Below are 26,608 nucleotides of genomic sequence, written 5' to 3' on the forward strand. Positions count from 1 at the left end.
TACCCGGCTTCGCTCAGGGAGCTGACATGAGAATTGTGTGGTGGTTGTAATAAAAGGATAAACTTGAAAATAAAAAAAAATAGGTTTTTTTTCTAAGTACAATACCTAATACCTACTTATATGTACATTTTTTTTATTTCCAACTCGAGAGCCACCTACGCATAGTTGACCGTGAGAAAAGCATAGGGAATATACCTATAATAACTGGAAGTGTTTGTCAAAAATCTCCTGAGAGTAGAAGGCTTCGAATAGTCCACAATGTTCTAGAATATTCCACAACATTTGAGTGTGTTCTGGAACACTCCACAATGATCTGGGATCCTGGATTTTAGGCTATATTTACGAATATTTGATAACATTCCAGAATATTCCGGAATGTTCTCGAACATTCGAACCTCACAACTTTCTTGCTTTAAATATATACCCCTACCAATAATAGGTAGGTCCAACCCATAAAAAGGCTTCGAATGGTCCAGAATATTCCACATTTGAAAGTGTCCCGGAATGTTCGACAATGATGTAGAAAGTTCTCGAATACTCGAAAACATTCCAAAATGTTCTGTAGCTCCACCCATACAAAAAAGGCTTCGAATGGGCCACAATGTTCCAGAATATTCCATAACATTCGAGAGTGTTCTGGAATATTCCAGAATGATCTGGGATGTTCTCAAACATTCGACAACATTCCAGAAAGTTCTGAAACATTGTAGAATGATCTCGAATACTCTCGAATGCTCTTGACTGTTCTAGAAATGTCTAGGGGTAATTTATCTTCATAAGCACGCCTTTCAGATAAAAACGGGAATCTTCTGCGTGGAAAGACAAAAAAGGCTTCAAATAGGCCACAATGTTCTAGAACATTCCACAACATTTGAGTGTGTTCTGGAACGTTCCACAATGATCTAGTATCCTAGATTCTAGGCTATTTCTGAATATTCGACATCATTCGAAGGTTTTTTGTAGGATCATAGCTACCTAATGTGGTAACGTAGTGAGAAACTGTTCTGGAATATTCCACAATGATGTAGAATGTTCTGGAATATTCGACAACATTCCAGAATGCTCTGGAATGCTCTCGAATACTCTCGAATGGTCTGGAATGTTCCAGAAATGTCTAGCCTCCGAGACGGCATCGAATGTTCCAGAATATTCCACAATATTCGAAAGTGTTCTGGAATGTTCACAATGATCTAGAATGTTCTCGAATATTCGCCAACATTCCAGAATGTTCTGATGCTGTGGAATGCTCTCGAATACTCTCGAATGTTCTAGAAATATCTAGCCTCCGAGACCCGAGACACCTCACCAGGTACAAATTTTTGTAGGTAAGTATATATTTCACGATCTATTCTGAACTTTCCTTCATTAAGTTAAGGTTCAAAATCTCAAAAACAAAAACAACTGCTTCTGGGTCTCAGAGGGCGAAACTTTCAGCCCTTATATCTTCAAAAGCACACCCTTCAGGTAAAAACTGAAAACTTCTTCATGGACGGGAGATAGAGGGCTACCACCCCATATAGCTTCCTTGATCGTATCGGGATTAATTTCTGAGTTTTAGCGGCACGCACATTGTACACTTTCTTTTATTATATATATTGATGAAAAATAGGGAGTCTAAATACTTCATAATTTTTAAAAGTTGTTGAACAAAAGTGTCACCGTTTGAGGAGTACAATCTATGTTTTAATTCTTTGCTCGTGTTACAGGCCACACCGTGTATATGATGTCACTGCCTTAGAAATTAATAAATGGAAAAATAAAATGAATTTTTCAGCAAAATACCAGGCATCATATGGCATGGAGGACAGCAAGTAGGAAAGCGGACCCTGGCAAAGGCCGGGATAACGCTAGGTAGAAGAAGACCAGGCATCCGATTTAACACTAAAAGCATACCTGCCCTAACCTTATAGTTTTTAGGTTGGCTACATACGATTAAGATATTGAATAATTGAATGTCTGTCGCTTATGTGATTATTTCTTCGCTAAACTGTGATAAAGACCAAGTGCGATACTTGATTTTTTATTGTACACAATATACCATGGCACCTAATAGTCTCATCATTTTTGTTCCAATTCGCTTTCCCAAGTGTATGATACCTAATGCTGCAAATTAAGTAGGCACCTCTGGTAAGTTAACATTGTGGGCCTAGAACTACACTCCAGACATACGTGTTTCAACAAAACTGTTCCTGAGCAGAGGATGCGTTGCGCTAACTCTTAGAATCAAGCAACTATTAATTAATTGTACCTAATAGTTGGTTACTAAGTTCTGTTCCTGTAATAAAGATTATTACATTAAATATACCAATGAAAAAGCAATAAACTAAAAAAAAAAGAAAATACAGATACTTGATAGATGATAATGTACCTATATATGTAAATATTATTCAAAATTACCTCCTCAGGCACGAACACAGAAATGGAGATAAATGGCGTGGGAACTACTGAAGTGGTAGGTATACGCATATAAACTGACCTTCCAATCGAAAAACCTTGTTTACAGACAAATCAAATCAAGATTTTTTTAAATCTATTTCCTACACCATAGCAAAGCCCTAGGGGGAAATACATATACCTACATTTGAAATGAGGATCTGAGCTGAGAATTTAAACTTTGTTCTTGAGTGGGTACCTACCTAAGATCTTCCCCAAATGGCAATTCATAAACTTTATTGCAAAGACGTAAGGTCCATTTATGGGCAGTTAATAGTATTAGTACGGAGAACAAGGGCTAATTATACGCTTTATGTAATTCCAGAATTTTATTTCAAAATTCTAACATTTAACAGGGAAAATGAGATAAATTATACAGTTTGGCTGTTCTATAATAATTGTCTATTGTTATTATAGGCTTTTACCCCCTTATTCATAAAGCTTTACGGGACTGATTTAGTTAAATTATGTTTTATCCCTTTCTTACTAATACATACCGAAGTCAAAATGAGATGACAGATAAGGACACGATTATTAGCTAATTCAGATAGCGCGTTTATGAATAAGGGGGTTTAGTATTACAAGGATCCGTTAGACTGCATGTATCCCCGATACTCGCATCAAACCTCATGGGCGTCGCCACTCGCCAGCGACGCGCGACGGACTTTATTTGAACTAACATGACATTGACAAAAGACTGACGGAATTTTATGAAACTAATCCCTAACAGCCCAACTATTGATCGATGATTAAAATTACTTAAGTACCTATCGTACAGTCAGCAGCAGAAGTTGCTAAACGGGCGAGGTGTTCAAAATGATCTTGACGCGACTTTATTGTTAAGAAAATAAGAGCGTGTCACGGTAATTTTGAACACCTCACCTGCTTAGCAACTTCTGATGCTGACTGTACAGTTACAGTGAACTTTACGGCTACCACCAGTTGACGTTGACATAACGCTTACGTCTACGTAATTTACTTTCTGTACATCTCGCTTGCACTAATATGCATGTACGAGCGAGATGGATAGAAAGTAAGTTACGTAGACGTGAGCGAATATGTCAATGTCAAAACTGGTGGTAGCCGTACTTAATAAAGAGTAAAATGGTAAACACGGCGAATGGGTAGTAATATTAAAAAGAGCATATTTAGATTCCTTTTGGAATTTACATTAGGGTAGTTATAAAACTTTTAGTTACATTCAGATAAAAAATATAAGTGTAGACAGTGCTAAATCGTAAAGTCGAAAAATATTTAATGTTTTATCAATTATATATTTTTCATATGGCGACAAACGTTCAAAAAGAAGTCAACATTACATTTAAAAGTGTAACAATACACCACCAATACACTGAAAATATTGTATAGCACCAAAGTAAACACCACAGAATATTCTACTAAAATAATTTACTTTGTACATATATAGGTATTTATTAGGTAGGTACTTCTCAATACCTGATAAGTTAATAATTTACAATTAGTCTATAGAATACCGTAATATAATATGCCATATATGGACATAGGTACTACCACAAATTTAATGTATGGTATGTATTTATGGTTATGTAGCATAATTTCTAAAATCAAATATCCTAAGTACGAAATTCCTAAAGACAGAACCTCGAAAATCAAAATGTCTAATGTACGAAATTCCTAATGACGCATGTCCTACGGTTAATTAACCTATTTTTTAAATGTCTAAAGTACAATAATGCTAGTGCACGAAAATACTAACAATCTTTTTTCCTATGTCCAGTTGCCCTAAGTTTAAAATGTATAAATTGCGAAATTTCTAACGACATTTGTCCTACGTTTAGCTCCCTCCGGCCGTTTTGGCAACCAAGTTTCGCAACCAGTTGTTAAAAAAGAATAAATCATCCTGTTACGCAACTAGTTGCTAAAAAAGAAATTCTATTCCTGAACCAAAACTAGCGTAGATGACAGTGGAGTTTCGCAACCAGTTGACGAAAAGGAAATAATTGTCTTTGTTTACAACTGGTTACCGACTGGTTAAATTGCGAAATTTCTATTGTCCTACGTTTAGCTGACCTTAGCTTAAAGAGTCTAACGTACGAAACTTTCTTTTCAAAAAATATTTCCCTTACAACTTAACTAGACGGAGCCCTGACATTTCCTACTTACCCAGAGTTGACGCGGGGCTCCCATTTCTGGGCGGTTTGCCCTTCGGGCATCTGAAGCTACCTAACGAACCTAACCTACCTACCTACCTACGCTTTTTCCCCCAAAGTGTACTGTATTCACGGACGTCACACTAAACTAAATCAATAGGCAGGTAGGTTAGGTTCGTTAGGTAGCTTCAGATGCCCGAAGGGCAACCCGCCCAGAAATAGGAGCCCCGCGTCATCTCAGGGTAAGGAGGAAATGTTCTCAGAAATATTGATTTTCAATATATTGTCATTAGGCTTTTTGAACTTAGCTATTTTGAGCACTAGACATATTGACTTTCAAAGTATTGTCCTTAGGCATTTTGTACAAAGAAATATTGATTTCGAAAGATCGTTCGATTAAAAGTGTATTAGGACATGCATCTTTAGGAATTTCGTACATTAGACATTTTGATTTTCGATGTTCTGTTTTAGGAATTTCGTAAGTACTTAGGAAATTTGATTTTAGAATTTATGCTATATAACCGTATTTATGTAGGTATGTGTATCTCACTTCAAATTTTTTGATTGGTTGATAACACCTATATTGAAAGTTGATCATAAAATAAAACATTTTAGAGTTTTAGATTGACACTTAGGCTGTCTTTCCGCCTCAGCGGAAATTAGCAGAGATGAAAGAAGACGTGTGGTTGACTCTCCCACTTCTCCTCTCGTCTCTGCTCATTTCCGCCTCCCTGAAAATGTTCAACTTTGAGGTAATTCTAATTAATTTATAGCCACATTGTTGCCGAGGCATGAAAACATGGCAAGAAAGGCATTTTCTGACGACGCGACGTACGTAGATGCCTGGCTGAGGCTTGCCGAGGCCTGGCAAAAGGCTTTTCGTTTTTGATTTACGAACAAAATGCGACAATTTCCGTTAATGTTTAAGAAGAAATACAATTGGTATACTTATCAATTAAACTAGCACTCTCTGTTTCGTTAAATTATCAAACAACAAAAAATACATAGTTACCTATTTATAAATTAGTCTCTCTGTATAATTGACTTTTTTATTATATTACACATTAGAATCCTATTCTATGAACGGTTAATATAAATTTTAGTCATATTTCAATATTAGATTCAGAATTTATGCAGTTACGAAAAATTAAATATACCTACCTAAGCAGAAAACAAAACAAGTCCATCCAAAGTTCGCTCTATTAACTGGAATACATCATGAGATCACTCAATCAGATCATACCAAAACTTTTTAACATACAATTAAACAATACTTTATGTTAGGTCATGGACATAAAAAAATTAACTGATAACCAGACATCGTAAATTTTATAGCATTTTCGGTGCAGCGGAGTGGTGTTAACGGAATTGGTATAAACAATTTCAACCCTAATGATTAATTAGCGTTAGTTACGTTAATATTAACCTTACTTTACCATTTCAGTTGGAATTATCTATACCAATTCCGTTAACACCACTCCGCTGCACCAAAAATGCTATAGAATTTAACGATGTCTGCTGATAACTATAAAATATATGTTAAAGTTAGACCAATAAAAGTCGGCAACGATTTTGATAGTATACGCAGTACAAGTGTTATTTATACGTCATAATTTCATATCAAGTTTGACGTTTAAAATAACACTTGCACTGCGTGTACTATCAAAATCGTTGCAGACATATCTTCGTCTGACTCTAGTAACCAGTGTAACTGCGCAAATCCTACAACAAATTATACCTGCTTGATCAGAATCAGAGATCTTTACAAATTGACAATAAAAATACCCATACTCGTAATTAAGTATTTTCCTTTGCTTTTGTATCTTTTACCTTCCAATCGTTTTATTTACGCCAATGAACTCAAATAGGATCTAATCGTTTAGGAGTTAGTCACATATTTTCCTTTATAACATTTGTTTTTTGACACATTAATATAAATGCATTTTCATTTCAAGCTTGCTATTATATTGGCAATGCTCACTAAGGTACAATATTTCACAAATTAAACGTGCCTGAGATTTTTTCTGGTACTAAATAATGATACGCACGCTAGTAGTAGGTATAGTATGTATGCTATGTGCGAAGTGCATCATAGCCGCTAGGCAACCTAGCCAACACGGGCGTAGTATAGCCCTAACACCTAGTACAACATAGGATAACTTACATAATTCTCAGCTCAGCGGGTATCCATTAGCCTGTAAGTCTATAGATTACGCTAACACGCTCTTAGGCAAGAGAGGAGGCGTCCGGGGGAAGACAACGAACAGCGAAAGCTGGAACACCGAAAGGCCCGCGCCGACTATATTTGGAAGCTGAAAACAAAAAGGACTTTTTCAATACAAACAGGTAAGATTTCTAGACTACTGATCGTGCGAAAAATCTTTCGGCGCCAAGGGGGCTGCCGCAAATATAGAAATTCAATCCACGACTAGATCTCTATCTCTATCGCTCTTGCTGCTTTAATGTGACAGTAAAACTATTTTCGAAGTACGCGGTAGACTCTCGTGAACCGTTCTGTAGTAAGCTCTTTGTCTAGTAGGACTCTATGAAATCGGACTATCACATATTTGAATTAGAAAAATACCAGTACTCGTAGTTTCAATGTGAACTTTATCACATAAGAGTAAGGTATGGAATTGAATGACGTTCCTATGTTAAGCGCGTTTAAAACAGTTTAACACTTACCTAAACCTAAAAAGTAATTAATACTTGTGTGTGTGTGTGTGTGTGTGTGTGTGTGTGTGTGTGTGTGTGTGTGTGTGTGTGTGTGTGTGTGTGTGTGTGTGTGTGTGTGTGTTGTCGTCCTACCCCATTAATACTTACAATTAAATAATTATCTTCCTCTATAACACCATAAAGGAACCAGAGACTTGACACGAAGAATGACATGAGGATCATAGGGAACGGGAGACATTCTGTGCTCTTCACTTTTAGCACATAGAACAGCTTGCTCATTGGAGCTGCTATCGCCAGCAGTGTGACGAGGCATGCAACTGTTCCTGAAATATAAATGTGGTTTTGTAAAATACAAGTTGAACTAACAATGCAGGGTAGAGTTTACATATCTTAGTCTATCTATATAGATAGAGCATGCGTAATGAAACAGAGGAAATAGTTGTGTATCACATATCATACATATTCTGGTTTTGTAGATAATTAGCAACCCACCTCAGCTTCGCACGGGTTAACAAATTATACACCCAAACCTTCCTCAAAAATCACTCTATTGATAGGTGATAACCGCATGAAAATCCATTCAATAGTTTTTGAATTAGGCTTTTTTATTTATTATATTTAAGATTTGTTATAGGTATTTTAGTTTTAATTTTAACGTTTTTTTTTCATTTTGTTTGTTATTAATAAATAAATAATTTAATTATTAAATTTAAATAATAAATATTAAATTTTACAAATTATATTGCAACATATCTGTGATTGCAACTTACTTATAACCATTTAACAAGACAACCAAAAACAATTGATATGATATAACAGTATGCATTTCCTTGAAGGATACTTGTGGCCAATATCTAAGGGTGGTATTCCACGTATCCAATTTCTTTGTCCAATGTGTATTGCGTCTCACATTTTGCTTAATGAGAGAGTGAGACGCAATGACATCGGACAAAGAAATTGGCCAGGTGGAATACCATTGTCTCAAGTGTTTGTTTCTTTAGGCATAAAGTGGACAGCAAATGCATTTGTATTCTTTTTGTTTATTAATTGTTGGCATTTGTTATATGTTATAATGTAACTAATGCCAACAATTATTCATGCAATTATTCATGTTTGAGAAAACTGTGATATTTTCATTTTATTTCAGCATGTCTTTTGTCATAGCATGTAGTTTAACTAATTTACCTTTATCCACACTATTTTAAAGACAATTCATATCCCTTATTGTAAAGCCATTAGGTTCATTAGTGTGTACTTCGGACGGTGTGTTAATTATTGGTAAGAAGTATTTATTTAATTAGTCACACTTATTGTTGATTTTAACCAACTAGAGTGTGACTGATTATGTTGATAAACTTCTTATAATAGGTAACAGCTAGAAATGTCATTGTAATTAAGTTTATCTAAAAAAATGATATAATTATACATTGAAATTCATGTGTTATACTGGCTAAGAGTATAATGACATTTTATCAATTTTTGGACAAAATCTCAACATCCAATATCTTTGGATGTCGAGGTTTGGACCACCCTGTATATTAACTGCTTATAATTGTGTAATGGTAATAGTAATACTTCTATATATTTTTCATGTCCAAGATAAACAATTGCATAACAGTTAATGATTAGCTTCATCAACCTAATAATAAGAAAACTTCTGTGATACTCAGACAAACATAGATGAGAATGGGTCATGCACATTTTTTTGTTATGGAGCAAAACTTACTGATTAATGTTCAACTTAAAAAATTTGAATGGTCTCTATTATAATAACATATTTTATTTAATAATGATTATATTGGAAATTAAAAACAATACATAAAATGAAACTAAATAAAAATTATAAGTAATGTGAAATTCCCTAAAATCAGCCAATAAGTCTTAAAACATAGTAGTGCCTGTTTAAAACATGTTAGAAATAGTAGTACCTACTTAAAACAAAAGAAACAAGATTTAAAGGTGGCTTACCCAGTCGGCCGAGAAGAGTTTCTTTATCCTCCTCAAATCGTAAATATCCTACAGACGAAACCACCAGGCCCATTGTAAAGACCATCTGCTTGAATGTAGTGGACTTCTTGTAGGTATACATATAGAACACAAGGGAATACAATGTCATGAGTGTTATTCCTATTATATTTACTAGTATTATCTTACTATCATCCTTGGTAATCCCATACATGAGCCATAAGGCTGATCTGAAATATAATTAAAATATATATATAATGAATACTTTGGCCGTATTAATTTAGCCGACAAGCCATATGTTTGTTCCGGGACTCCCTCTAGTCGCATAACAACTTTTGTCATATTTTTAATTGTCATAACACTTTAAAATGTATGACACAATATAATATGACTTTTCATTTGTATGCGCAATGATGATTATGACACAAGTTGTTATGCGCATCAAAGATATGACTTAAACTTGTATGCAACCCAATATGGACCCGTTTGTTCCGCAACATGCTGTCCTCGTAAAGACCCAAGCGCTTATTTTTGCGCTTTTGACGTTGGAACTTTCTTTTATTTCTATAAGAGTTCAAAACTCGAATTTAATTTGTACTTGTACAAGTACGCGGGGACTTAGAAGTTAAAAAAAAAACTCCCTTACAAATACTGTTTAAACAACTTACGCTAGAACACCGGTAAGAAAAGGCAGTGGTGACGCTTCAGCTGTAGACCTATTAACCACATATTGCTTGCACACTAACCTGGAAAAGGTAGTAACATGTTTAAACTATTTACACAGTTGTAATTCATTCAAAAATCGTGTGTATTACTTTAAATGAAACATACATTCCTGACAAAAAATTCAATACTGTTGTAACGACGGCTAAGCCGCTAATAAGTTCCTTAAATTCAGACAAAGCCATATCGAGAAATTCAAATTAACGTTTACATATACATTCCCACGTACTCATAATTTTAAAACGGAGACAATAGCTTTAGCCAGTTTAGCCGTGTTATCGCTATTGACAACATCGACACTAGACAGAAAAGTGCTTGACAGTATACGCTGTGATGTGACACTGATCACACTGTCATCAGTGTGACAGCTAGCCTTCAAAGTGACAGCTAAAATTTGGATTAAATAGCGATCCGATTTCGCCGCGTAGCCAAGATGCCAATCGCTTACGCTCACTGTCACTGTCACACTAATATGCAAGAGTGATAGAGAGACATAAAGCTTTTCGTTGTCGAAGCGATAGCGATTGTAACCTTGGCTAGGCCGGTTGGGCTAGTAGGCAAATAAATAGTATAAATAAATTTTTAAAAAAATTTCAAATTTATACTTGGTCAAGCAGATCTTGTCAGTAGAAAAAGGCGGCAAATTTGAAAAATGTAGGCGCGAAGGGATATCGTCCCATAGAAAATTTGAATTTCGCGCCTTTTTTTACTGACAAGATTTGCTTGACCAGCTATATCAGATTTAGTCCAGTTTCATTTACAAAATTAAATTGCATAAAATCATTTCTTGCGTAAAAAGGAATGGGCGTCTCAGGCTTTTGCTGTTCCATACTCTGCTATACACGCTGAACAACGAATAAATAAAAAATCCCAGGTGATTTCTGATAAATTTAGAAAAACAATACTTCTTTTGTATTATAACAATATGATAACAATAAATTTTATAAACAATAAAAAAAAAATATATATTACACTCTTAGAGGATATAACCAACGGAGACGCCATTTCTAAAATTTTCAGTACAAAATAGTCTGCCGTTTTTTGCGGGGAGGGGCACATCAAATGTATAGGTACGTCATGTCAGATAAACGTCAGTCCATACATATGGTTGACAAGTTGTTGACCATTGGCCGCCTATTTTCGACAGAGGGGAACGCCTGTTAATGGCGGCTCCATTGTTAATTACTCCGAGATTACACTACATTTTCTGTTAAATGAAAGAAAAATTAGCGTTTTTATATATATGCTGACTGATCTCATCTGTCAATTTGGTCATTGATGTTGTTATCTATCCATAGTATCTATACTTTGCGTAAATTCATTTATAGTTTAATACGTATATTTATCGTAAAAGCTAAATTATTTTATTCAATTGCAGTCGATTTTGTTAGTTAAATATAGGAAAGAAGAAAAATACCATGTGCTCCTTTTCAAAATGAGTAGTTTGTAATCAAGGACGATGAAGGCGTTTAAACTTATAGTCCACCAAAACAGCTTCAGTCGTGAGTTTTTTGCATACCGTTATTTATTATTGCTTGAGTATGTATTATTTCATGTACACATTAGCGATAACCTATATAACTGTAGTACTTAACGGTGGTAAAGGTTAAAAGGCAACAACTTGATTATACTAATAAAACTACATTCTGTATGAATTAATAAATAATATAGAATAGGCACAGTAGGAGTAGGACCACGCTAATTCGGACGGGCAAAAAATCGGCCGTTGACAGATTACAGAGGTTTCTAAATTATTATTTTCAAAATTTAAACAAATGATGTTTAGATATGTATTAACATATCACACTGATTAAACTGAGGATATAGATTACTAGCAGTAATAACCAGCTAAGTATACTCCTCTGCTTTACATTTTTGCATTACATTTTGAAGGCACCGAAATTTAAAAAAATAGTGACTATCAAATTCATTAACTTCAGGCCAAGACCGTTTGGATTACATCAATCTCTGGATTAGTGAGAGTCTGGATTACCGAGGCACTACTATAATACACTTTCAGACCTGTTCAATTCAATTTGCATCTTTTTTATTTAGCACTGTGAAATTCAAAGTGTATGATATTTAAAAATATGGCTAAATAATACAATCTGTTTATTTATTTACAGCTGTGGACTTAATAATCAGTTTAAAAGATTATCCTGGACTCAAAGAGAAAGACATAGTGGAAATATACCACCCTGAAAATGACTATCCCAGGCTGCTGCTACAAGTCATTAAGGATGCCCCAGGGAGAGGCAGAGGTTGTTACCAATCTTTAATCCCTTGGGTATAAGGGTTCCTTGTAGGCTTAACAATGCTTTACTCTGTTAATGTCAGTGAAAGTGTCTCCACTTACTGAGGCACTGGGCCGAAAGACTTGACCAAAGTTACTTACAAGTTAGTCTGTACGGAAATAGAAGAGTCAAGGAATGTATGGGGCTCAATGCATTCCACAACTCTCTTTCCGAACAGTCTCTACACTAATACTATGTATGTGGCGCAGCAACCTGAAGTTGATCTTGCCCCCCGACATTAAAGACCTCCATGCTACTCTGTCCAAAGCCGTTTCTGTCCAATCAATGGTGCTGAGATCGTCAAATTTACAAAATCTTTAATTTTAAAATTAAATAGTCAAATTAAATTTTTTTTTTTTAGTTAGGGGTTTAGTATTGATCTTCAATTCAATAATGATTGTATACTTAAATATTTCTCTAGATACCATCAGTGTGGAGCAAAGCATCGCAACAACATTCCAACTGCGGACATTTGCCGACGTTTACGTGAACATAGTGAATGTGCCAGATGTGGCACTGGACTCCGTGGAACTCACCTTCAAGGACCAGTACATGGGTCGCTCCGAGATGTGGAGGCTGAAGAATCACTTGGTATGTTCTGTGGCTGTATAAAGGTCTTGAAGAGGATATTATACAGGTGTACCTACTGCTACTCAGGACCAGTCAACTGTAAAAGACTAAGTATACCAAAAAAAATTAACCCTAACATGTTTCTATTTTATTAAAGGTTAGCACATGTGTGTACCTCAACAAAAAGATCGAGTACTGCGGCGGTGCCATCAGATGTCAGGTCTACGAAATGTGGTCACAAGGCGACCGCGTGGCTTGCGGGGTAATCACGGAAGACACCAAGATCGTCTTCAGATCGTCAACTTCTATGGTATATCTGTTCATACAGATGTCCTCTGAAATGTGGGATTTTGATATACACGGAGACTTGTACTTTGAGAAGGCTGTGAATGGGTTCCTTGCTGAGCTTTTTACGAAATGGAAGGTAAGGAATGTTCATTACTCTACCTACTATAGTTGAAATTTTTTAAGCTGACTATTTAGGACTAGAAGAGCTCGTAGTTCTAAACGGGCAGCTTATAATATTTCAACTATACGTTTTAAGTTTTTTACAAGAAGCCGTACCACGAATTGACATTTGCCGTTTACGTTAGCGACTGATGTATTGGTGCGATAGAGAGGGAATGCGATCGATTCCACGCAGTCGCTAACGTAAATGTCAAATGCCAACGCGTGGTAGAGTCTGTGCGGAAAGCGAAGAGTCATGGAATGTATGGGGCCCAATACAATCCACGACTCTTCTCTTTCCGAACAGACTCTAGCCGTGAAGGTCAAAATTAAATGATTTTTGTTAAACTGGCAAAAAGAAATGACGTGTTGACATGTGATTTTTACAGAAAAACGGTAGCAACCATGAAGTGACAATTGTGCTATTTTCAAGAACATTCTACAAGGCTAAGTCTTTGGAAGAGTTTCCACAACATATGAAAGAGTGCCTGCAGAAAGACTACAGGGGCAGGTTTTACGAAGACTTTTACAGGTATTTAGTAAAAATATCCGCCAGTCTAGCTTATATCTGTAAATATTTTATTGCTAAACTTTCTCAACATTTGTTAGTATTAATGTCGCAGTCAAAAGTGTGAAAACTGGTCAAAAGAACTTTTAACCGACAAAAACAGGCAAAACTGCTTTTGACTGAGCATGTTGGTCAAAAGTAGTTTTACCTGAAAATCATTGGTTAATAGTAATTGTGACTGTTACTATCAGTCAAAAGTGCTCGCAGAGATAGGTAGGTTAGGGTTATTTTTTTTTGTTACGCCCAAAAAACGAAACTGTTCCCAGAGATAGATAGGTTACGGTTTTTTTTTTTTGCTACGCCCTATAAACGAAACTGCTGCCAGAAATAGGTATGATTTTCAGGTAAAACTACTTTTGACCAACATGCTCAGTCAAAAGCAGTTTTGCCTGTTTTTGTCGGTTAAAAGTTCTTTTGACCAGTTCACACTTTTGACTGCAACATTAACATTAACACCGCCAAAGACGTCAACTGACGCGCGAGCGCGCGACTACAATCCAATATCAACCTTCGTGCAATTTGACAAGGTTTACAATGCCGCGCCGAACACGATAAGCGTGGCGTGCAAAGGGATAATGAAACGGGACAAATTAACGAAACTATGTGAAATATGAATTTTGTAATTTGAGTTTGCCAATTTAATGCAAAGAGTACGTATACAGGGTGTTTGGTACATTGTTTGCCAAATTAAAACGGCAGATAGGTTGAGTCATTTGCTATCTTCTCATGCCTAGAAAAAAAAATTGGCCATGGTTTTTTTTACTACAGCGCAAGTAAAAATTTGAAATTTACGAAAAACTGGCATAGAGATGAAAAAAAAAAGTTCGCAAAATTAAAAATTTCTAGGCCTGGGAAGACAGCAAATGACTCAACCTATCCGCCGTTTTAATTTGGCAAACGATGTACCAAACACCCTGTATAATCACTAACTTAACCCTTTACCAGGCTAAGGGATATATATTTCCCACATACGGCATTTCAAGCATGTGTTCTATTTTCGATCAGTAAGACTGAAATTCGATTATAATTTTAAACTGTCAGTCTGGTAAAGGGTTAACCAATAAATTGGTTGAGAAATGAAAATAGACAAAAAAACATTGGTCGAAATGGCACTACACCACTTGACAACCCTGTAAAAATAATGAGCTTAACATTAGGTTAGAAAGAAATACAGTGAGACTTCTCTAGGAAGTACTTTTACACAGTACGGTCAGCACCAACCTATAGATATATAACTGCCAAATATATCGGATCACATACTTATTTCTACGGTAGCAAAGGTGTTTCACGATAAATATTTAGCCACTTTCGCTTACCCTATTTGATCCTGACTGTACACCTGGGTATAGTGATATCGATTAGCGACTTTTCGGAAGGAAAAAGGGATATGTAAATGATAAAGCTTTTATGACTGGTCAGGCAAAGAAACATCTCCTTTGTTTATCTGAACTACTCTCTCTTAATTATACAGAGTGGCGGTTCAAAACGAACGTTACGAGGACTGGTCGAATGTGCTGCTGCAGCTAAGGAGATTGTTCACTGACTACCAGAAAATCGTCCTCCAATACCATGAGCGGCCTAACATGGAGATTCCAACAGCTATCAACTCAACTGCGGCGCAGGGGAACTTCCTTGAAGTTCTCAATATGAGTTTGAATGGTGAGAATCCTTTACTTGATGGGTATAAAATTATAAAGGGTCTAGCAGGCTAAGCGAACAAGAAGAGCCCCCCACGACGGATTTGGTAATTCTTTCAGGTGGTGTACTGGCAGGTCCTAAGAACTCTCTATGCTTAATATCAGTCCTCGATCTTCTTTTGTTTTCGAGTTATTCAGGATAATGTAAAATCATCAGTGTATCAATGAAAGTGTCATATTTTGTAAACCGTTCAAGTTAGATTAACCAAACAAAATTATATTTGACAACAATAAAATAGACTACAAAATGAATATGTTTAACCTGCATCATGTCCTTATACTTCATTATAAAAAAAAAACATTTTATTTTTCTTCTCATTATTTTTTATACTATTTTTATACTATATAGTTTCCGAGATCCTTGTTCGATAATGTTTTTTTTTTGACATGACGCACGAAGATTTATGCAAATATTTTTATATGTGTATATAGTGGGTATTAGTGGCTACTCATGCATATTTTTTTTGTAGGTATACCTCCGCGAATAGTATAAAAAATAATGAGAAGAAAAATAAAATGTTTTTTTTTTATAATGAAGTATAAGGACATGATGCAGGTTAAACATATTCATTTTGTAGTCTATTTTTTTATTGTTGTCAAATATAATTTTGTTTGGTTAATCTAACTTGAACGGTTTACAAAATAAGTCACTTTCAATGATACACTGATGATTTTACATTATCCTGAATAACTCGAAAACAAAAGAAGATCGAGGACTGATATTAAGCATAGAGAGTTCTTAGGACCAGCCAGTACACCACCTGAAAGAATGACCAAATCCGTCGTTGGGGGCACTTCTTGTTCGCTTAGCCTGCTAGACCCTTTAGTCAGATTTGCAGCCCATAAAAAGCTTCAACCAGGTTAACTAGATTGGGTATCTACCTTTTCAATGGACATTCCACTTTCATACTATTAAAGTGCATACTCCAGTTCTAACAAATGCAGTGCTAGCTATTTTTACGAGTGTGTCGTGTCGGGATACGGAAGCAGTTAGCGAGGCTTTCACAAAGAGACGAATTCGCGGCATTTAGAGTCCGATTCGGACGCTGACACTAGGTCCGTATCCTTTATATTGTGGTGTCATTGACCAAAACTGACACCTAATGGAGTTTGAAAATGAGTTATACGCCCAAGCTTGTAAAACGAATTCTTACAAAACATGATAATAAAATGTAACTGTTTTACAAAAACTTATATCGGTCTAATTTGCTTTCAGTATTCGAAAAACACTACCTAGACAGATGTTTCGACCGAACCGGTCAGCTCAGCGTAGTCATAACACCCGGGGTCGGCGTGTTCGAAGTCGACAGGGAGCTGACAAACGTCACCAAACAACGAATCATAGACAACGGCGTCGGCAGCGATCTGGTCTGCGTCGGCGAACAACCTCTGCACGCCGTTCCGCTCCTAAAGTTCCACAACAAAGACAATAACCTCAACTCTATAGACGATTACTCCATGCCCCATTGGATCAACTTGTCATTTTACTCAACTAACAAAAAAGTAGCATACTCTAATTTCATTCCAAGAATAAAATTGCCGCCTCGTAAGAGTCAAGAGCCGCTTAAGAAAATGTATGAAGATGAAAGAAAAAGCAAGCTTTTGAAGGAGGACGAATATATGCACAATTCTATATTTGATTATGATGCGTATGACGCGCAAGTGTTTCAACTGCCACCGGCGCACAGCACTTGGTAAGTCTTTTTTTACGTTCACATTTTACAACCAAATTGACGTTTGAGTTAACAGAAATATAATAGGCCTTATTTCATTGCGACAAGGCTTGCTCATTGTCACTTAATTATAATTAAATAATTGCGTTCTTGACATTATTTGACGTTAGGTTGCCGATAACGCGGAAAAATAAGTACATATGTAGCGAAAAGCGCCTGCGAATAGAAGACGAAGAAGTGGTTTAAAAGCTTGCGGGTATCGCGTTCCCAATTTAGGTAACCACCGGAAGTAAAATGAGACATATTTAATAAAGAAACATCAGGTTCTATTTTTCGATGAAATTTTTTTTGGTGATTTTTTGTACCATTTTTTTGCTATAGATGGTCAAGCAAATCTTGTCAGTAAAAAAAGGCGCGAAATTCAAATTTTCTATGGGACAATATCCCTTCGCGCCTACATTTTTCAAATTTGCCGCCTTTTTCTACTGACAAGATCTGCTTGACCAAGTATATTTACGCAAAATATGTCAAGTTAAGCCGCGGCTGACCAAGAGAAGTTGAAGCTACTAAAAGTCAGCTACCCCTAAAGAGTAGGTAGGTAGTTTCATGCAGTCGGCCACCGGACTATTATTAAATGGAAAACTTTCAAGTTTTTGTTTTTGATTGTAGTGTGCAGAGAGTTGCTCGGACTAAGAAGACCTCGGTAGCCGGCCTGGAAGGCTTGAGGAGGAGCCCGCCTGCGTCCATCACACACAGGAAAATGTCCGATCCTGACATCCACCACAGCCTTGGAGACATTCTGTCTACAGGACGTATGTATATATGTACATAATACATTGTACGAATTATCCTCCTAAAGCCCAGTTCTACCCATGGTACTAAATATTTCAATGTAATTTAAACCCTTTTTTCAATTGGAAAAGAGTTGCATTTCCTTGGTGTTGTTCGACTACAAACACATTTTCTACACTATTGGTTTCATATCTGCTACTTATTTTTGTATGATGGGCGTTAGGAGGTAAAATGTATGTTACTAACACATTACATGTTTTCAGTCAAACGTTGCGATTCTGGTTGTGACACACCAGACTCGCCCACCGGCGCGCGGCTTTCACCACGGAGTTCCATCTCAACCCACAAGCCCGTCATAAGAACGGGACGGGCGCTGATTAACCCCTTCGATCCGTCACATGTCACCGTCAAACTGACTAGTAATAGGCGACGGTGGACGCATATATTCCCTAAAGGTGAGTTCTTATAATATATTCTCCGGTTTTGACCTTAGACTCCCACTGCTACCACGGAAAAGAATAGTTACATAACCTGTTCATCATATCATTTCTACACTACATTCAAGCCATCAGCCATATAATATTTTAATGATCAACAAAAACGTTACGAACGAAGCTCTTTCCTTCGTATCGACTGGGAATGCAGTGGGTAGCTGGGTACACTATATGGTTACAATTATCGGGCCAATTCGAGGTCTAGTTATTCGATCTGTTTCCTATACGTTTCCGAAAAAAAAAATCAGTTTAGGACTACGCTGTTTCAAATTGATACCTATTTTTCATTTACAATTTATTACAGGTCCAACTGGAGTTTTGATTCAGCAGCATCACTACCAAGCGCGACCGGCCGGCGAGCCTCTGTCGAGAACCGAAAACCATCGCGAGAACACACGTGAAAGCCATCGAGAGCGCCGGGAGAGCCACCGAGAAAACTTGCCTAAAGAAAATGGGTCGCCAATGATCAATAACAACCATTCTATTTACCAGGTCGATGGTGAGTTTATTTGTTATAAGATATGTCTAGGATCGACTGCAGAATTTACACAGCAATACCACTACCAATCGCGACATCAACACTCAATATATTGCACTCTAGTTAATAATGTAAAACATGGAAGATATTTCGATTAGTTTAAATTACCCCGCAGTATAAAATGGCCCCCTGCACCTTATCCATGTTTGTGTCATGTGATTTTTTTCTATAATTTAATTAATTCAGATATTTTTCGCCAAGTTTTGGAAATTTCTTCGACTTTCACACCTTATAAAACAAAGTCCCATGCCTCGTCTGTCCGTATGTTCGCTATAAACTCAAAACCTACTGAACGGATTTTCATGCGGTTTTTACCTATCAATACAGTGATTCTTGAGGAAGGTTTAGGTGTATAATTTGTTAAGGTTTTGTGTAACCCGTGCGAAGCCGGGGCCGGTCGCTAGAGTATACTAAAACCATTTTTTCCTTTTTAGGCAACATAATATCCCAAAGCCGCAAACGCATGATCAGTGCTTCAGGTGCCCTTAACATTCTGGGCACAGTGTTAGGACCGCCGTCCACCAACAACGCTTCCCTGGCTTTGCTATGGGGCGCTACTGGCGAGCAGGAGTGGACGCCCGCTCTTACTACAGGTCAGTACAACACAATGTATTCGTGAGTGAGTTTGAAATGTATGCTTGCTTTCGTTTTTTTTTTAAATTGAAAGCCTATGATAATACTTGGACGTTTTAGGTAACTGAAAACGATTTTTAATACTAATTAAATCGTGAAGTTCTTGGATTTATAAACTGTGTAACATACCGTTGATCATGTATTGCCATCAATCATTTTAAGTTTTAACCAATCATTATTCAGCCATTTTGGGACGAGTCATGCCATGCGAGTTAAATATAGTAGAGTATGTGCGCAAAAGAGAAGAGTCGTGGAATGTATGGGGCCCAATACATTCAACGACTCTTCTCTTTCCGAACAGTCTCTACTTATTTTTTTTTTCATTTGGATACTCTAAATTTTGGAAAAAGTCTAATAATGCTGGCCAGCGAGGCAGATAGATCGCTTGATAAAAAAAAACATTTTAACAATGATTTTTTTCTCCGCCTCGCATTGCGGCTTCAATGGACTTTAAGAAATCCAATTACAAAGTAAATTTTCAATGAAAATAATCTGTTGTTTTATAAAATTGGACCCTATTTTATAAAACTACAAGAACTCTGAACTGACAACACCACACAGTCAAAAAGTCTCTCGTCAATAGACTCATTGAATCCCGTAAGATTTATAAGTTTTATAAAATAAGACACTTTATTAGACATTCTGTGAGCAGGTGGTGGCCACACGGTTCCATCGACCCTGTAATTATGATTAGTGGCAAGTCATGCTCACTTCCATACTAATTGTTCACCTCATTTCTAATGTTTCATGATATCGTCGCATTGATACCGCGTTGGATGTTCGGGGACAAAGCGAACCGAGCCATAGGTTTGATATTTAGCTCATTTATGTTTGCATCGAGTAGATAACGCGTAGATATATTTATAATATTTATTATGGTCTCCTGTGTCACCACCGCGTAATTTCTTAAATACTTTTACCAAACTGAATTTAGACTAGAGGAATATTGTCAAAGTATGTAGTCAGTACATTTACTACCATCTTTCGACACAAATGATTAACACTTAGAACGCCATTTGACTTTGATCCTTATTTTTTCAATGATATGTGTTACATTTGTTACATGTCAAAAAGTATCGCCATCTACTCGACGATAGGCCAAATGTATGGTGCCATCTTTTCGAGCGATGGTGGCATACCTGTATGATGATGAAAAATATGAATCAAAGTCAAATGGCGTTCTAAAAGTGTTAATCATTTGTGTCGAAAGATGGCAGTAAATGTACAACAATATAATTATACGCGTGCGATAGAGATATTGCTATTTCTCAACGATGAAAGTACGAGTAGGAAACATGGCGTGTAATAAAAAAATACTTATTCAAGTCTTACGGACCTATTTTTAAAACTACAATATAAACTATTTTTCCCTGTGGTCATGAGCATTTGTTTCGACAAAAATCTGTTCAGTACCTATTGTTGTAAAAGCAAACCTACATCCTTGAAAATAAGGTCGACTTATACTGTGATATACATAAATGGTTTAAGATAAAACATTCTTGCTGACTAGTGTCGCGGTGTGATGCAGGGGCCGTGGGCGAAATAAACGCTTCGGGTGATATTTTAGTAAAGTGTCATTCTATGGAACTTGCTAACTATGTAAACAAACCGCCATATTGAAATTGTCAAAGAATGATGAATTTACTAGTGACTTTTGTTTACATAGTTAGCAAGTTCCATAGAATGACACTTTAGGTAGATGCAAGTAGTGTAGAAATTTCACATCAAGCCGATTGAAATTTTATAATATATATGCTTCTAGAACATTATAAACACTGCAAAAATGAAGCTTATTAAAAAAATAGGAATATAAATACAATGGGTTAATGTATAATTTGTCGCACATAACATTAGCTGCAACCATAAATATATACGAGTACTTAACTTAAAGTTGCATGCTTACCAAGATTACACTCTCATGGCCGGTTTCGATTGAATGCCTAAAAGAAAATTTAATGCCTTGTTGAACTGACATTTACTCATCACATACTCATCTCTCATCTGTTTCCAAGCTTTTTAATATCGATCTGGCTTTTCTTATAACTATGATTATATTCACTTGTATGCTTCATATAGCATGAATTAGGTTTACAATTAACACGATTTTTTGTAGATATGCCTTTCTTTACATACACTAAGTGTAAACTGAGACAATTTCATAAAGTCCTGAATAGTTCAGACATAACGATTTGTCATAATAGAAACTGTTTATAACGATGTCAATGTTTAATTGTTTAATTTACACTAAAATATTGATGTTTAATGCCTTTTATTATTCAGTAACATTACAGACATTAAACTCCCCTCATTCGCGAAATATCATCCACTAAATACAAATAATATAGGGTAATTCGCCAGTAACTGGCCACTTTTAGTAACATGGCCACCCGAAACTAAAAATTATTTCAATCCACCTATAAATAGAATTCATTTTAGTATAAGGTGGCCAGTTATTGAAAACAGGCCAGTTATTGAAACCTTATACTAAAATGAATTCTGTTTATAGGTGAACAGAATTCATTTTTAGTTTAGGGCGGCCAGTTACTAAAAGTGGCCAGTTACTGGCGAATTACCCTAGTTGATCCGATTGAAAATGAGTGTTGCAATCTTACACATATTCAAATTTTCATTTTACAAGACTTGATAAATAATATCCAATATTAATACATAAATTTGTCGTCAAATCTCATGATCTTATTATTTTGGGCAGGCGTGGACTGGAAATCGCTCACCATCCCAGCTTGCCTGCCGATCACAACCGACTACTTTCCTGACAAGCGGTCTCTTCAGAACGACTACCTGGTGTCAGACTATAACCTGCTGCCTGATGACGTGAATGCCGACTTCGCACAGAACAGGGCTATTTATAAGGAGCCTTTGACTACTATGGAAGTTTTTAAAGAGTTGGTGTCGCAGAGGTTGGCGCAGGTATGTTGAAATGAGTGACTTTGAGTGACGCCTTTTTCTTCAGATCTTCTGCCGGACTTATGGCTAGTTACTTTGTTGGTGTTTAGGTACTGTCAAAAATAGAACAACGTATTATATATATCAATTATATCAAATTTATTTATGACAGGGCTTCCAATTAATTGTGGGCGTGAGCGAGAGTGATGTGATTGAAGCACATTGTCCGTCAACGCCGGCGCCGCCGCCTTCCAAGGTATGTATAAGTTGTAATTTTACATCTATACTACATACTTTTAAGAGCACGTACCTATTCAATTATATCTGTCTTGTATGTAAGCACATCCATAATTGTGCCAACGCGTGTTGTGACAGTCAATCAGGATTCAGATAGCGTTTCCGTTTCATCTTACAGCGTTCTCATTTGAACCTGTCAATCTTTACCAAATATGGAGTGCGACGCCATTTAGTGAAACTAAAAATACATATCACTTGATTAGGTACTTGCTCAAGCTCGTACCAAAGAGAATTTAGACTAGAGGTATTGTCAAAGTAAATTATGTAGTCAGTACATTTACTGCCATCTTTCGACACAAGAGTAGGCCAAAAGTATGGCGCCATCGCTCGAAAAGATGGCACCATACCTTTGGCCCATCCTCGAGTAGATGGCGATACTTTTTGACATTTAACAAATTTAACACATATCAGTGAAAAAATAAGGATCAAAGTCAAATGGCGTTCTAAAAGTTTTAATCATATGTGTCGAAAGATGGCAGTAAATGTACTGGCTACATAATTTACTTTCACAATATTCCTCTATTTCAAATTCTCTTTGCTCGTACCGTACCTAAATGTATTAGCATCTTTCTACCAACGTAATTTTTAGGTTGCACCACAACACAGCAAACCGGTCAACCAGGCGCCCACAAAGAGGTTTCTACTATCCATCGGCAGAATTTTCCACAAGCTGACCCTCGTTGGCTCCACCATCACAGTCACAAGATACAGACCAAGGTAAACCTACGCTATTATGTTATATATTATGTGTTCCGTACTCTACGTCAGAGATGTTCATTGAGAGAGTAACGCGATCGGTGACCGATAGATGCCGCTAGCGTCTATGTAGTCGCTCCGCCCCACGCCGTGACGTTGTTCCGCTTCCCCTCACTGCAATCCGTTGCTCGCTTCCCGCGACTCGCCGCCACCACATTATTGTTTCGTCGACCGTCTGACCGATGGTCCGCAAATATTTTTTTGCGTATATTTTTGCAGCATGGTGTTTTAACATTTCCGATCCAAAGCTCGGTCGATTAAATAGTGAGATATAGCAGAGATCGCTACTACATATTAGTCTTTTGGCGGTCTCGCGATCGAAGTCATCGAACGGTGCTTTTCGATTCTACCCACTTTTTTCTTGCTAAACATTCCATGCTGCTAAAATCGTTACCGTTAACTCGCATTTTCGAGATCGAAGTAGGAAGTGCGTCAGTAGTTTTCGTTAACAAGTGGTAACGCAAGTCGCTCCGCATCGGAGAGGGAACGTGCGGTCATCGTGCCGGCGGCGGCGGGGGCGGCGCGGAGGCGGGCAGCCTGCGCGCGCCGCTGCCGGGTGCCGCGCTTCGCCGATAAGGAGGTTTGGATTGTCACGAACCATCCGGTGAGCCAGTTTAATGATATTTTAGTTTTATTGGCGTTCAGAAGTTACTTCGACACTAAAGGACGGTTCTCGGGCAGGTCGTATTAACCTGGGCGTACCTCGTGTCGTTAGCTGCGACGCGACCGGGGCTCCCCTGTCCCGCCCGGGCCCCGGCCCCCGCGCGCCGTCGACTTTCTTCTGCTGTCGTCCAAGGTGACCCCGAGACGCCGCGACGCTGCGGGCCGGAGCCCGAGGTGTCGCGGTGCGGGGTCCGCGGGACGCCCACTACTGTTGCTGCAGTCGCGATGCGGACGCTTCCAGTCCGCGAGAAACGCGCCCGCTCCTGTTGCTGCAGTCGCGGTGCCGACGCTTCCAGCCCGCGAGAGCAGTCGCGGTGCGGACGCTTCCAGGCCGCGCCCGCTCCTGTTGCTGCAGTCGCGGTGCGGACGCTTCCAGTCCGCGGGACTCCGAGAGACGTCACACGCCCGCTCCTGTGGCTGCGGGCGCTTCCAGTCCGCGGGACTCCGAGAGACGTCTCACGCCCGCTCCTGTGGCTGCGGGCGCTTCCAGTCCGCGGGACTCCGAGAGACGTCACACGCCCGCTCCTGTGGCTGCGGGCGCTTCCAGTCCGCGGGACTCCGAGAGACGTCACACGCCCGCTCCTGTGGCTGCGGGCGCTTCCAGTCCGCGGGACTCCGAGAGGCACACGCCCGCTCCTATTGCTGCGGTCGCGGCGCGGGTGGATCGCGGACCTCTCGATCCCGTCCTGGCGCCAAGGTGAAGGCGGACCGCTTCTGCGTCCCGACTGCTCGAATGGAAGGAAGGTAAGTTACGTGGAAGCAGTGGAAACGCTACGAGTACAGCGACGATCGCCGCGTTGGTTGCCGTCCGTCATGACGTCGCTGGTTACCTACGCGCCGGTGGTGGCCACCACGATGGCGCCGCCGAGGGCAGCAGTGCCACCGTGATGATGCGTGCAATTACGAGCCAGCCATCGGCGCCTCCCGTGCGGGTAACGTCCGTCAAGCGCACCGGCGCCTGTCGAGCTGGCCGCCACGACGGCGCCTCTCGCCTCACGCACCTGAGCCTGGCGACGGTGGCCGCCACGATGGCGCCGCCCGCTCGATGACTCTGCCCGCCACGATGGCACCGCCCGCCTCACGACGCACCAGTGCCTACCGAGCTGGCCGCCACGATGACGCCTCTCGCATCACGCACCGATGCCTCCCAAGCCGGCGGCGGCGGCCGCCACAACGGCGCCGCCCGCCACGATGGCACCACCGCCTCGCGCACTGGCGCTTCTCGAGCTGGCCGCCACGATGGCGCCTCTCGCCTCACACCAGTGCCTCCCGAGCCAGGCGGCGGCCGCCTCACGCACCGGTGCCTCCCGAGCTGGCCGCCACGATGGCGCGTCTCGCCTCACGCACCGGCGCCTCCCGAGCCGGCGGCGGCGGCCGCCACGATGGAGCCGCCCACCTTACGCGACAGCGCCTCTAGAGCGGGCCGCCACGATGGGTCCTCGCCTCACGCACCAGCGCCTCCCGAACCAGTGGCGGCCGCCATGATAGCGCCGCCCGGCCTCACGCACCGGTGCCTCCCGAGCCGGCCGCCACGATGACACCTCTAGCTTCACGCACCGGCGCCTCCTGAGCGGCGGCGGTTGCCATGATGGCACCGACAATCACGTCGAACCTGTCCACCGATGCTGCAACCACGACGATGTCGTCCCTTGCAATGGCGCCCATGTTCTGTTCGCAAGAATACCACCGCGAACTTACCTGCCGCCGATGCTGCCTACCAAGCTGCGCTGGGCGCCACAGTATCAGTTTTGTCCTGTCCACATGGTCCCATTGAGGTACGCAGGCGCCTATAGCTATGGTGCCATAGCACGAACAGACCGCTAAGCTTTTGGTTTCGGTTAAGGAGTCCTCCGGCGACGGCAGACAAGGTCGTAAGGAGCCTCGTCCTAGCGTGGCTCGACTGCCCGGAGTTGAAAGCGGTAAGATATGTCGATACTCAGAGGAAAATACGTCGTGTTCCCGGGTTTCATAAAGGTGCTGATCGACGTAGGGCCGTGCCGCTTCGAGGTTCCTATGACTTCTCGAGGCCATGGAGTGATCCAACCGAAGAACAGCTAGCGACAAGGCCCTGTGCGACCGCTCAAAACCGAGGTGAAAGACATCGAAAAGGTCTGCAGACTTCACATAATTATCTCTGCTTGCCCGCGCTCTCCAGCTTAAGTTCCGTCTTACAAAGACGAACTCGTGCGCCAAGCCCATAATAAACAAAATGGGACAAATAAACCCGCTGCGCCTGAACAAGCTTGAGTTTCCGGTGCTAAGAGAAAGGGGCCAGGGGGACTCCAGCAGTTTCCATCTGTCTGTCTTTGACTTTATCGAAACAGTTTTGTTACGCAAGCGCTAAAATCGATTTTAG

The 26,608-nt window shown here is 39.3% G+C and overlaps 2 protein-coding genes across 6 annotated transcripts in view; one reads left to right on the plus strand and one right to left on the minus strand.

Annotated features, from left to right (window-relative positions):
* Nucleotides 1-2,792: 2,792 nt before the first annotated feature.
* Nucleotides 2,793-10,216, minus strand: LOC134792757 (sugar transporter SWEET1). The gene is made up of 5 exons (XM_063764061.1): nt 10,035-10,216; nt 9,872-9,949; nt 9,207-9,433; nt 7,386-7,561; nt 2,793-6,874 (listed from the first exon to the last, which is right to left on the minus strand). Exons 1-5 carry the CDS (start codon nt 10,109-10,111, stop codon nt 6,773-6,775), a joined length of 660 nt encoding a protein of 219 aa, XP_063620131.1. The 5' UTR covers nt 10,112-10,216; the 3' UTR covers nt 2,793-6,772.
* A 999-nt stretch (nt 10,217-11,215) lies between these two features.
* The window catches only part of LOC134792758 (GATOR complex protein Iml1), a 44,966-nt gene continuing 29,573 nt past the window's right edge, over nt 11,216-26,608 (plus strand). For 4 of the 5 annotated variants that reach the window (XM_063764062.1, XM_063764064.1, XM_063764065.1 and 1 more), the window contains exons 1-15: nt 11,216-11,428; nt 12,053-12,187; nt 12,642-12,811; nt 12,948-13,214; nt 13,627-13,769; nt 15,277-15,464; nt 16,719-17,196; nt 17,845-17,987; nt 18,231-18,422; nt 18,766-18,960; nt 19,434-19,592; nt 20,425-20,439; nt 22,343-22,560; nt 22,709-22,792; nt 23,423-23,550. In XM_063764062.1, coding sequence (XP_063620132.1) covers nt 11,386-11,428; nt 12,053-12,187; nt 12,642-12,811; nt 12,948-13,214; nt 13,627-13,769; nt 15,277-15,464; nt 16,719-17,196; nt 17,845-17,987; nt 18,231-18,422; nt 18,766-18,960; nt 19,434-19,592; nt 20,425-20,439; nt 22,343-22,560; nt 22,709-22,792; nt 23,423-23,550 — 2,558 coding nt within the window. In that variant the 5' untranslated portion in view covers nt 11,216-11,385. The remainder of the gene's footprint in view (nt 11,429-12,052; nt 12,188-12,641; nt 12,812-12,947; nt 13,215-13,626; nt 13,770-15,276; nt 15,465-16,718; nt 17,197-17,844; nt 17,988-18,230; nt 18,423-18,765; nt 18,961-19,433; nt 19,593-20,424; nt 20,440-22,342; nt 22,561-22,708; nt 22,793-23,422; nt 23,551-26,608) is intronic. The other variant, XM_063764063.1, reaches the window with a different exon arrangement.

The sequence above is a fragment of the Cydia splendana genome, chromosome 8 (genome assembly GCF_910591565.1).
Source record: "Cydia splendana chromosome 8, ilCydSple1.2, whole genome shotgun sequence".
NCBI classification, from domain to species: domain Eukaryota; kingdom Metazoa; phylum Arthropoda; class Insecta; order Lepidoptera; family Tortricidae; genus Cydia; species Cydia splendana.

Coding starts and splice junctions, on each gene's coding strand:
- LOC134792757 (XM_063764061.1), bottom strand. CDS start 10,111: ATGGCTTTGTCTGAATTTAAGGAACTTATTAGCGGCTTAGCCGTCGTT. Junction 9,434..9,871: donor TTTCTTACCGGTGTTCTAGC/GTAAGTTGTTTA, acceptor ATTATATTTCAG/ATCAGCCTTATGGCTCATGT. Junction 6,875..7,385: donor AGGAAGATAATTATTTAATT/GTAAGTATTAAT, acceptor TTTTGTTTTCAG/CTTCCAAATATAGTCGGCGC.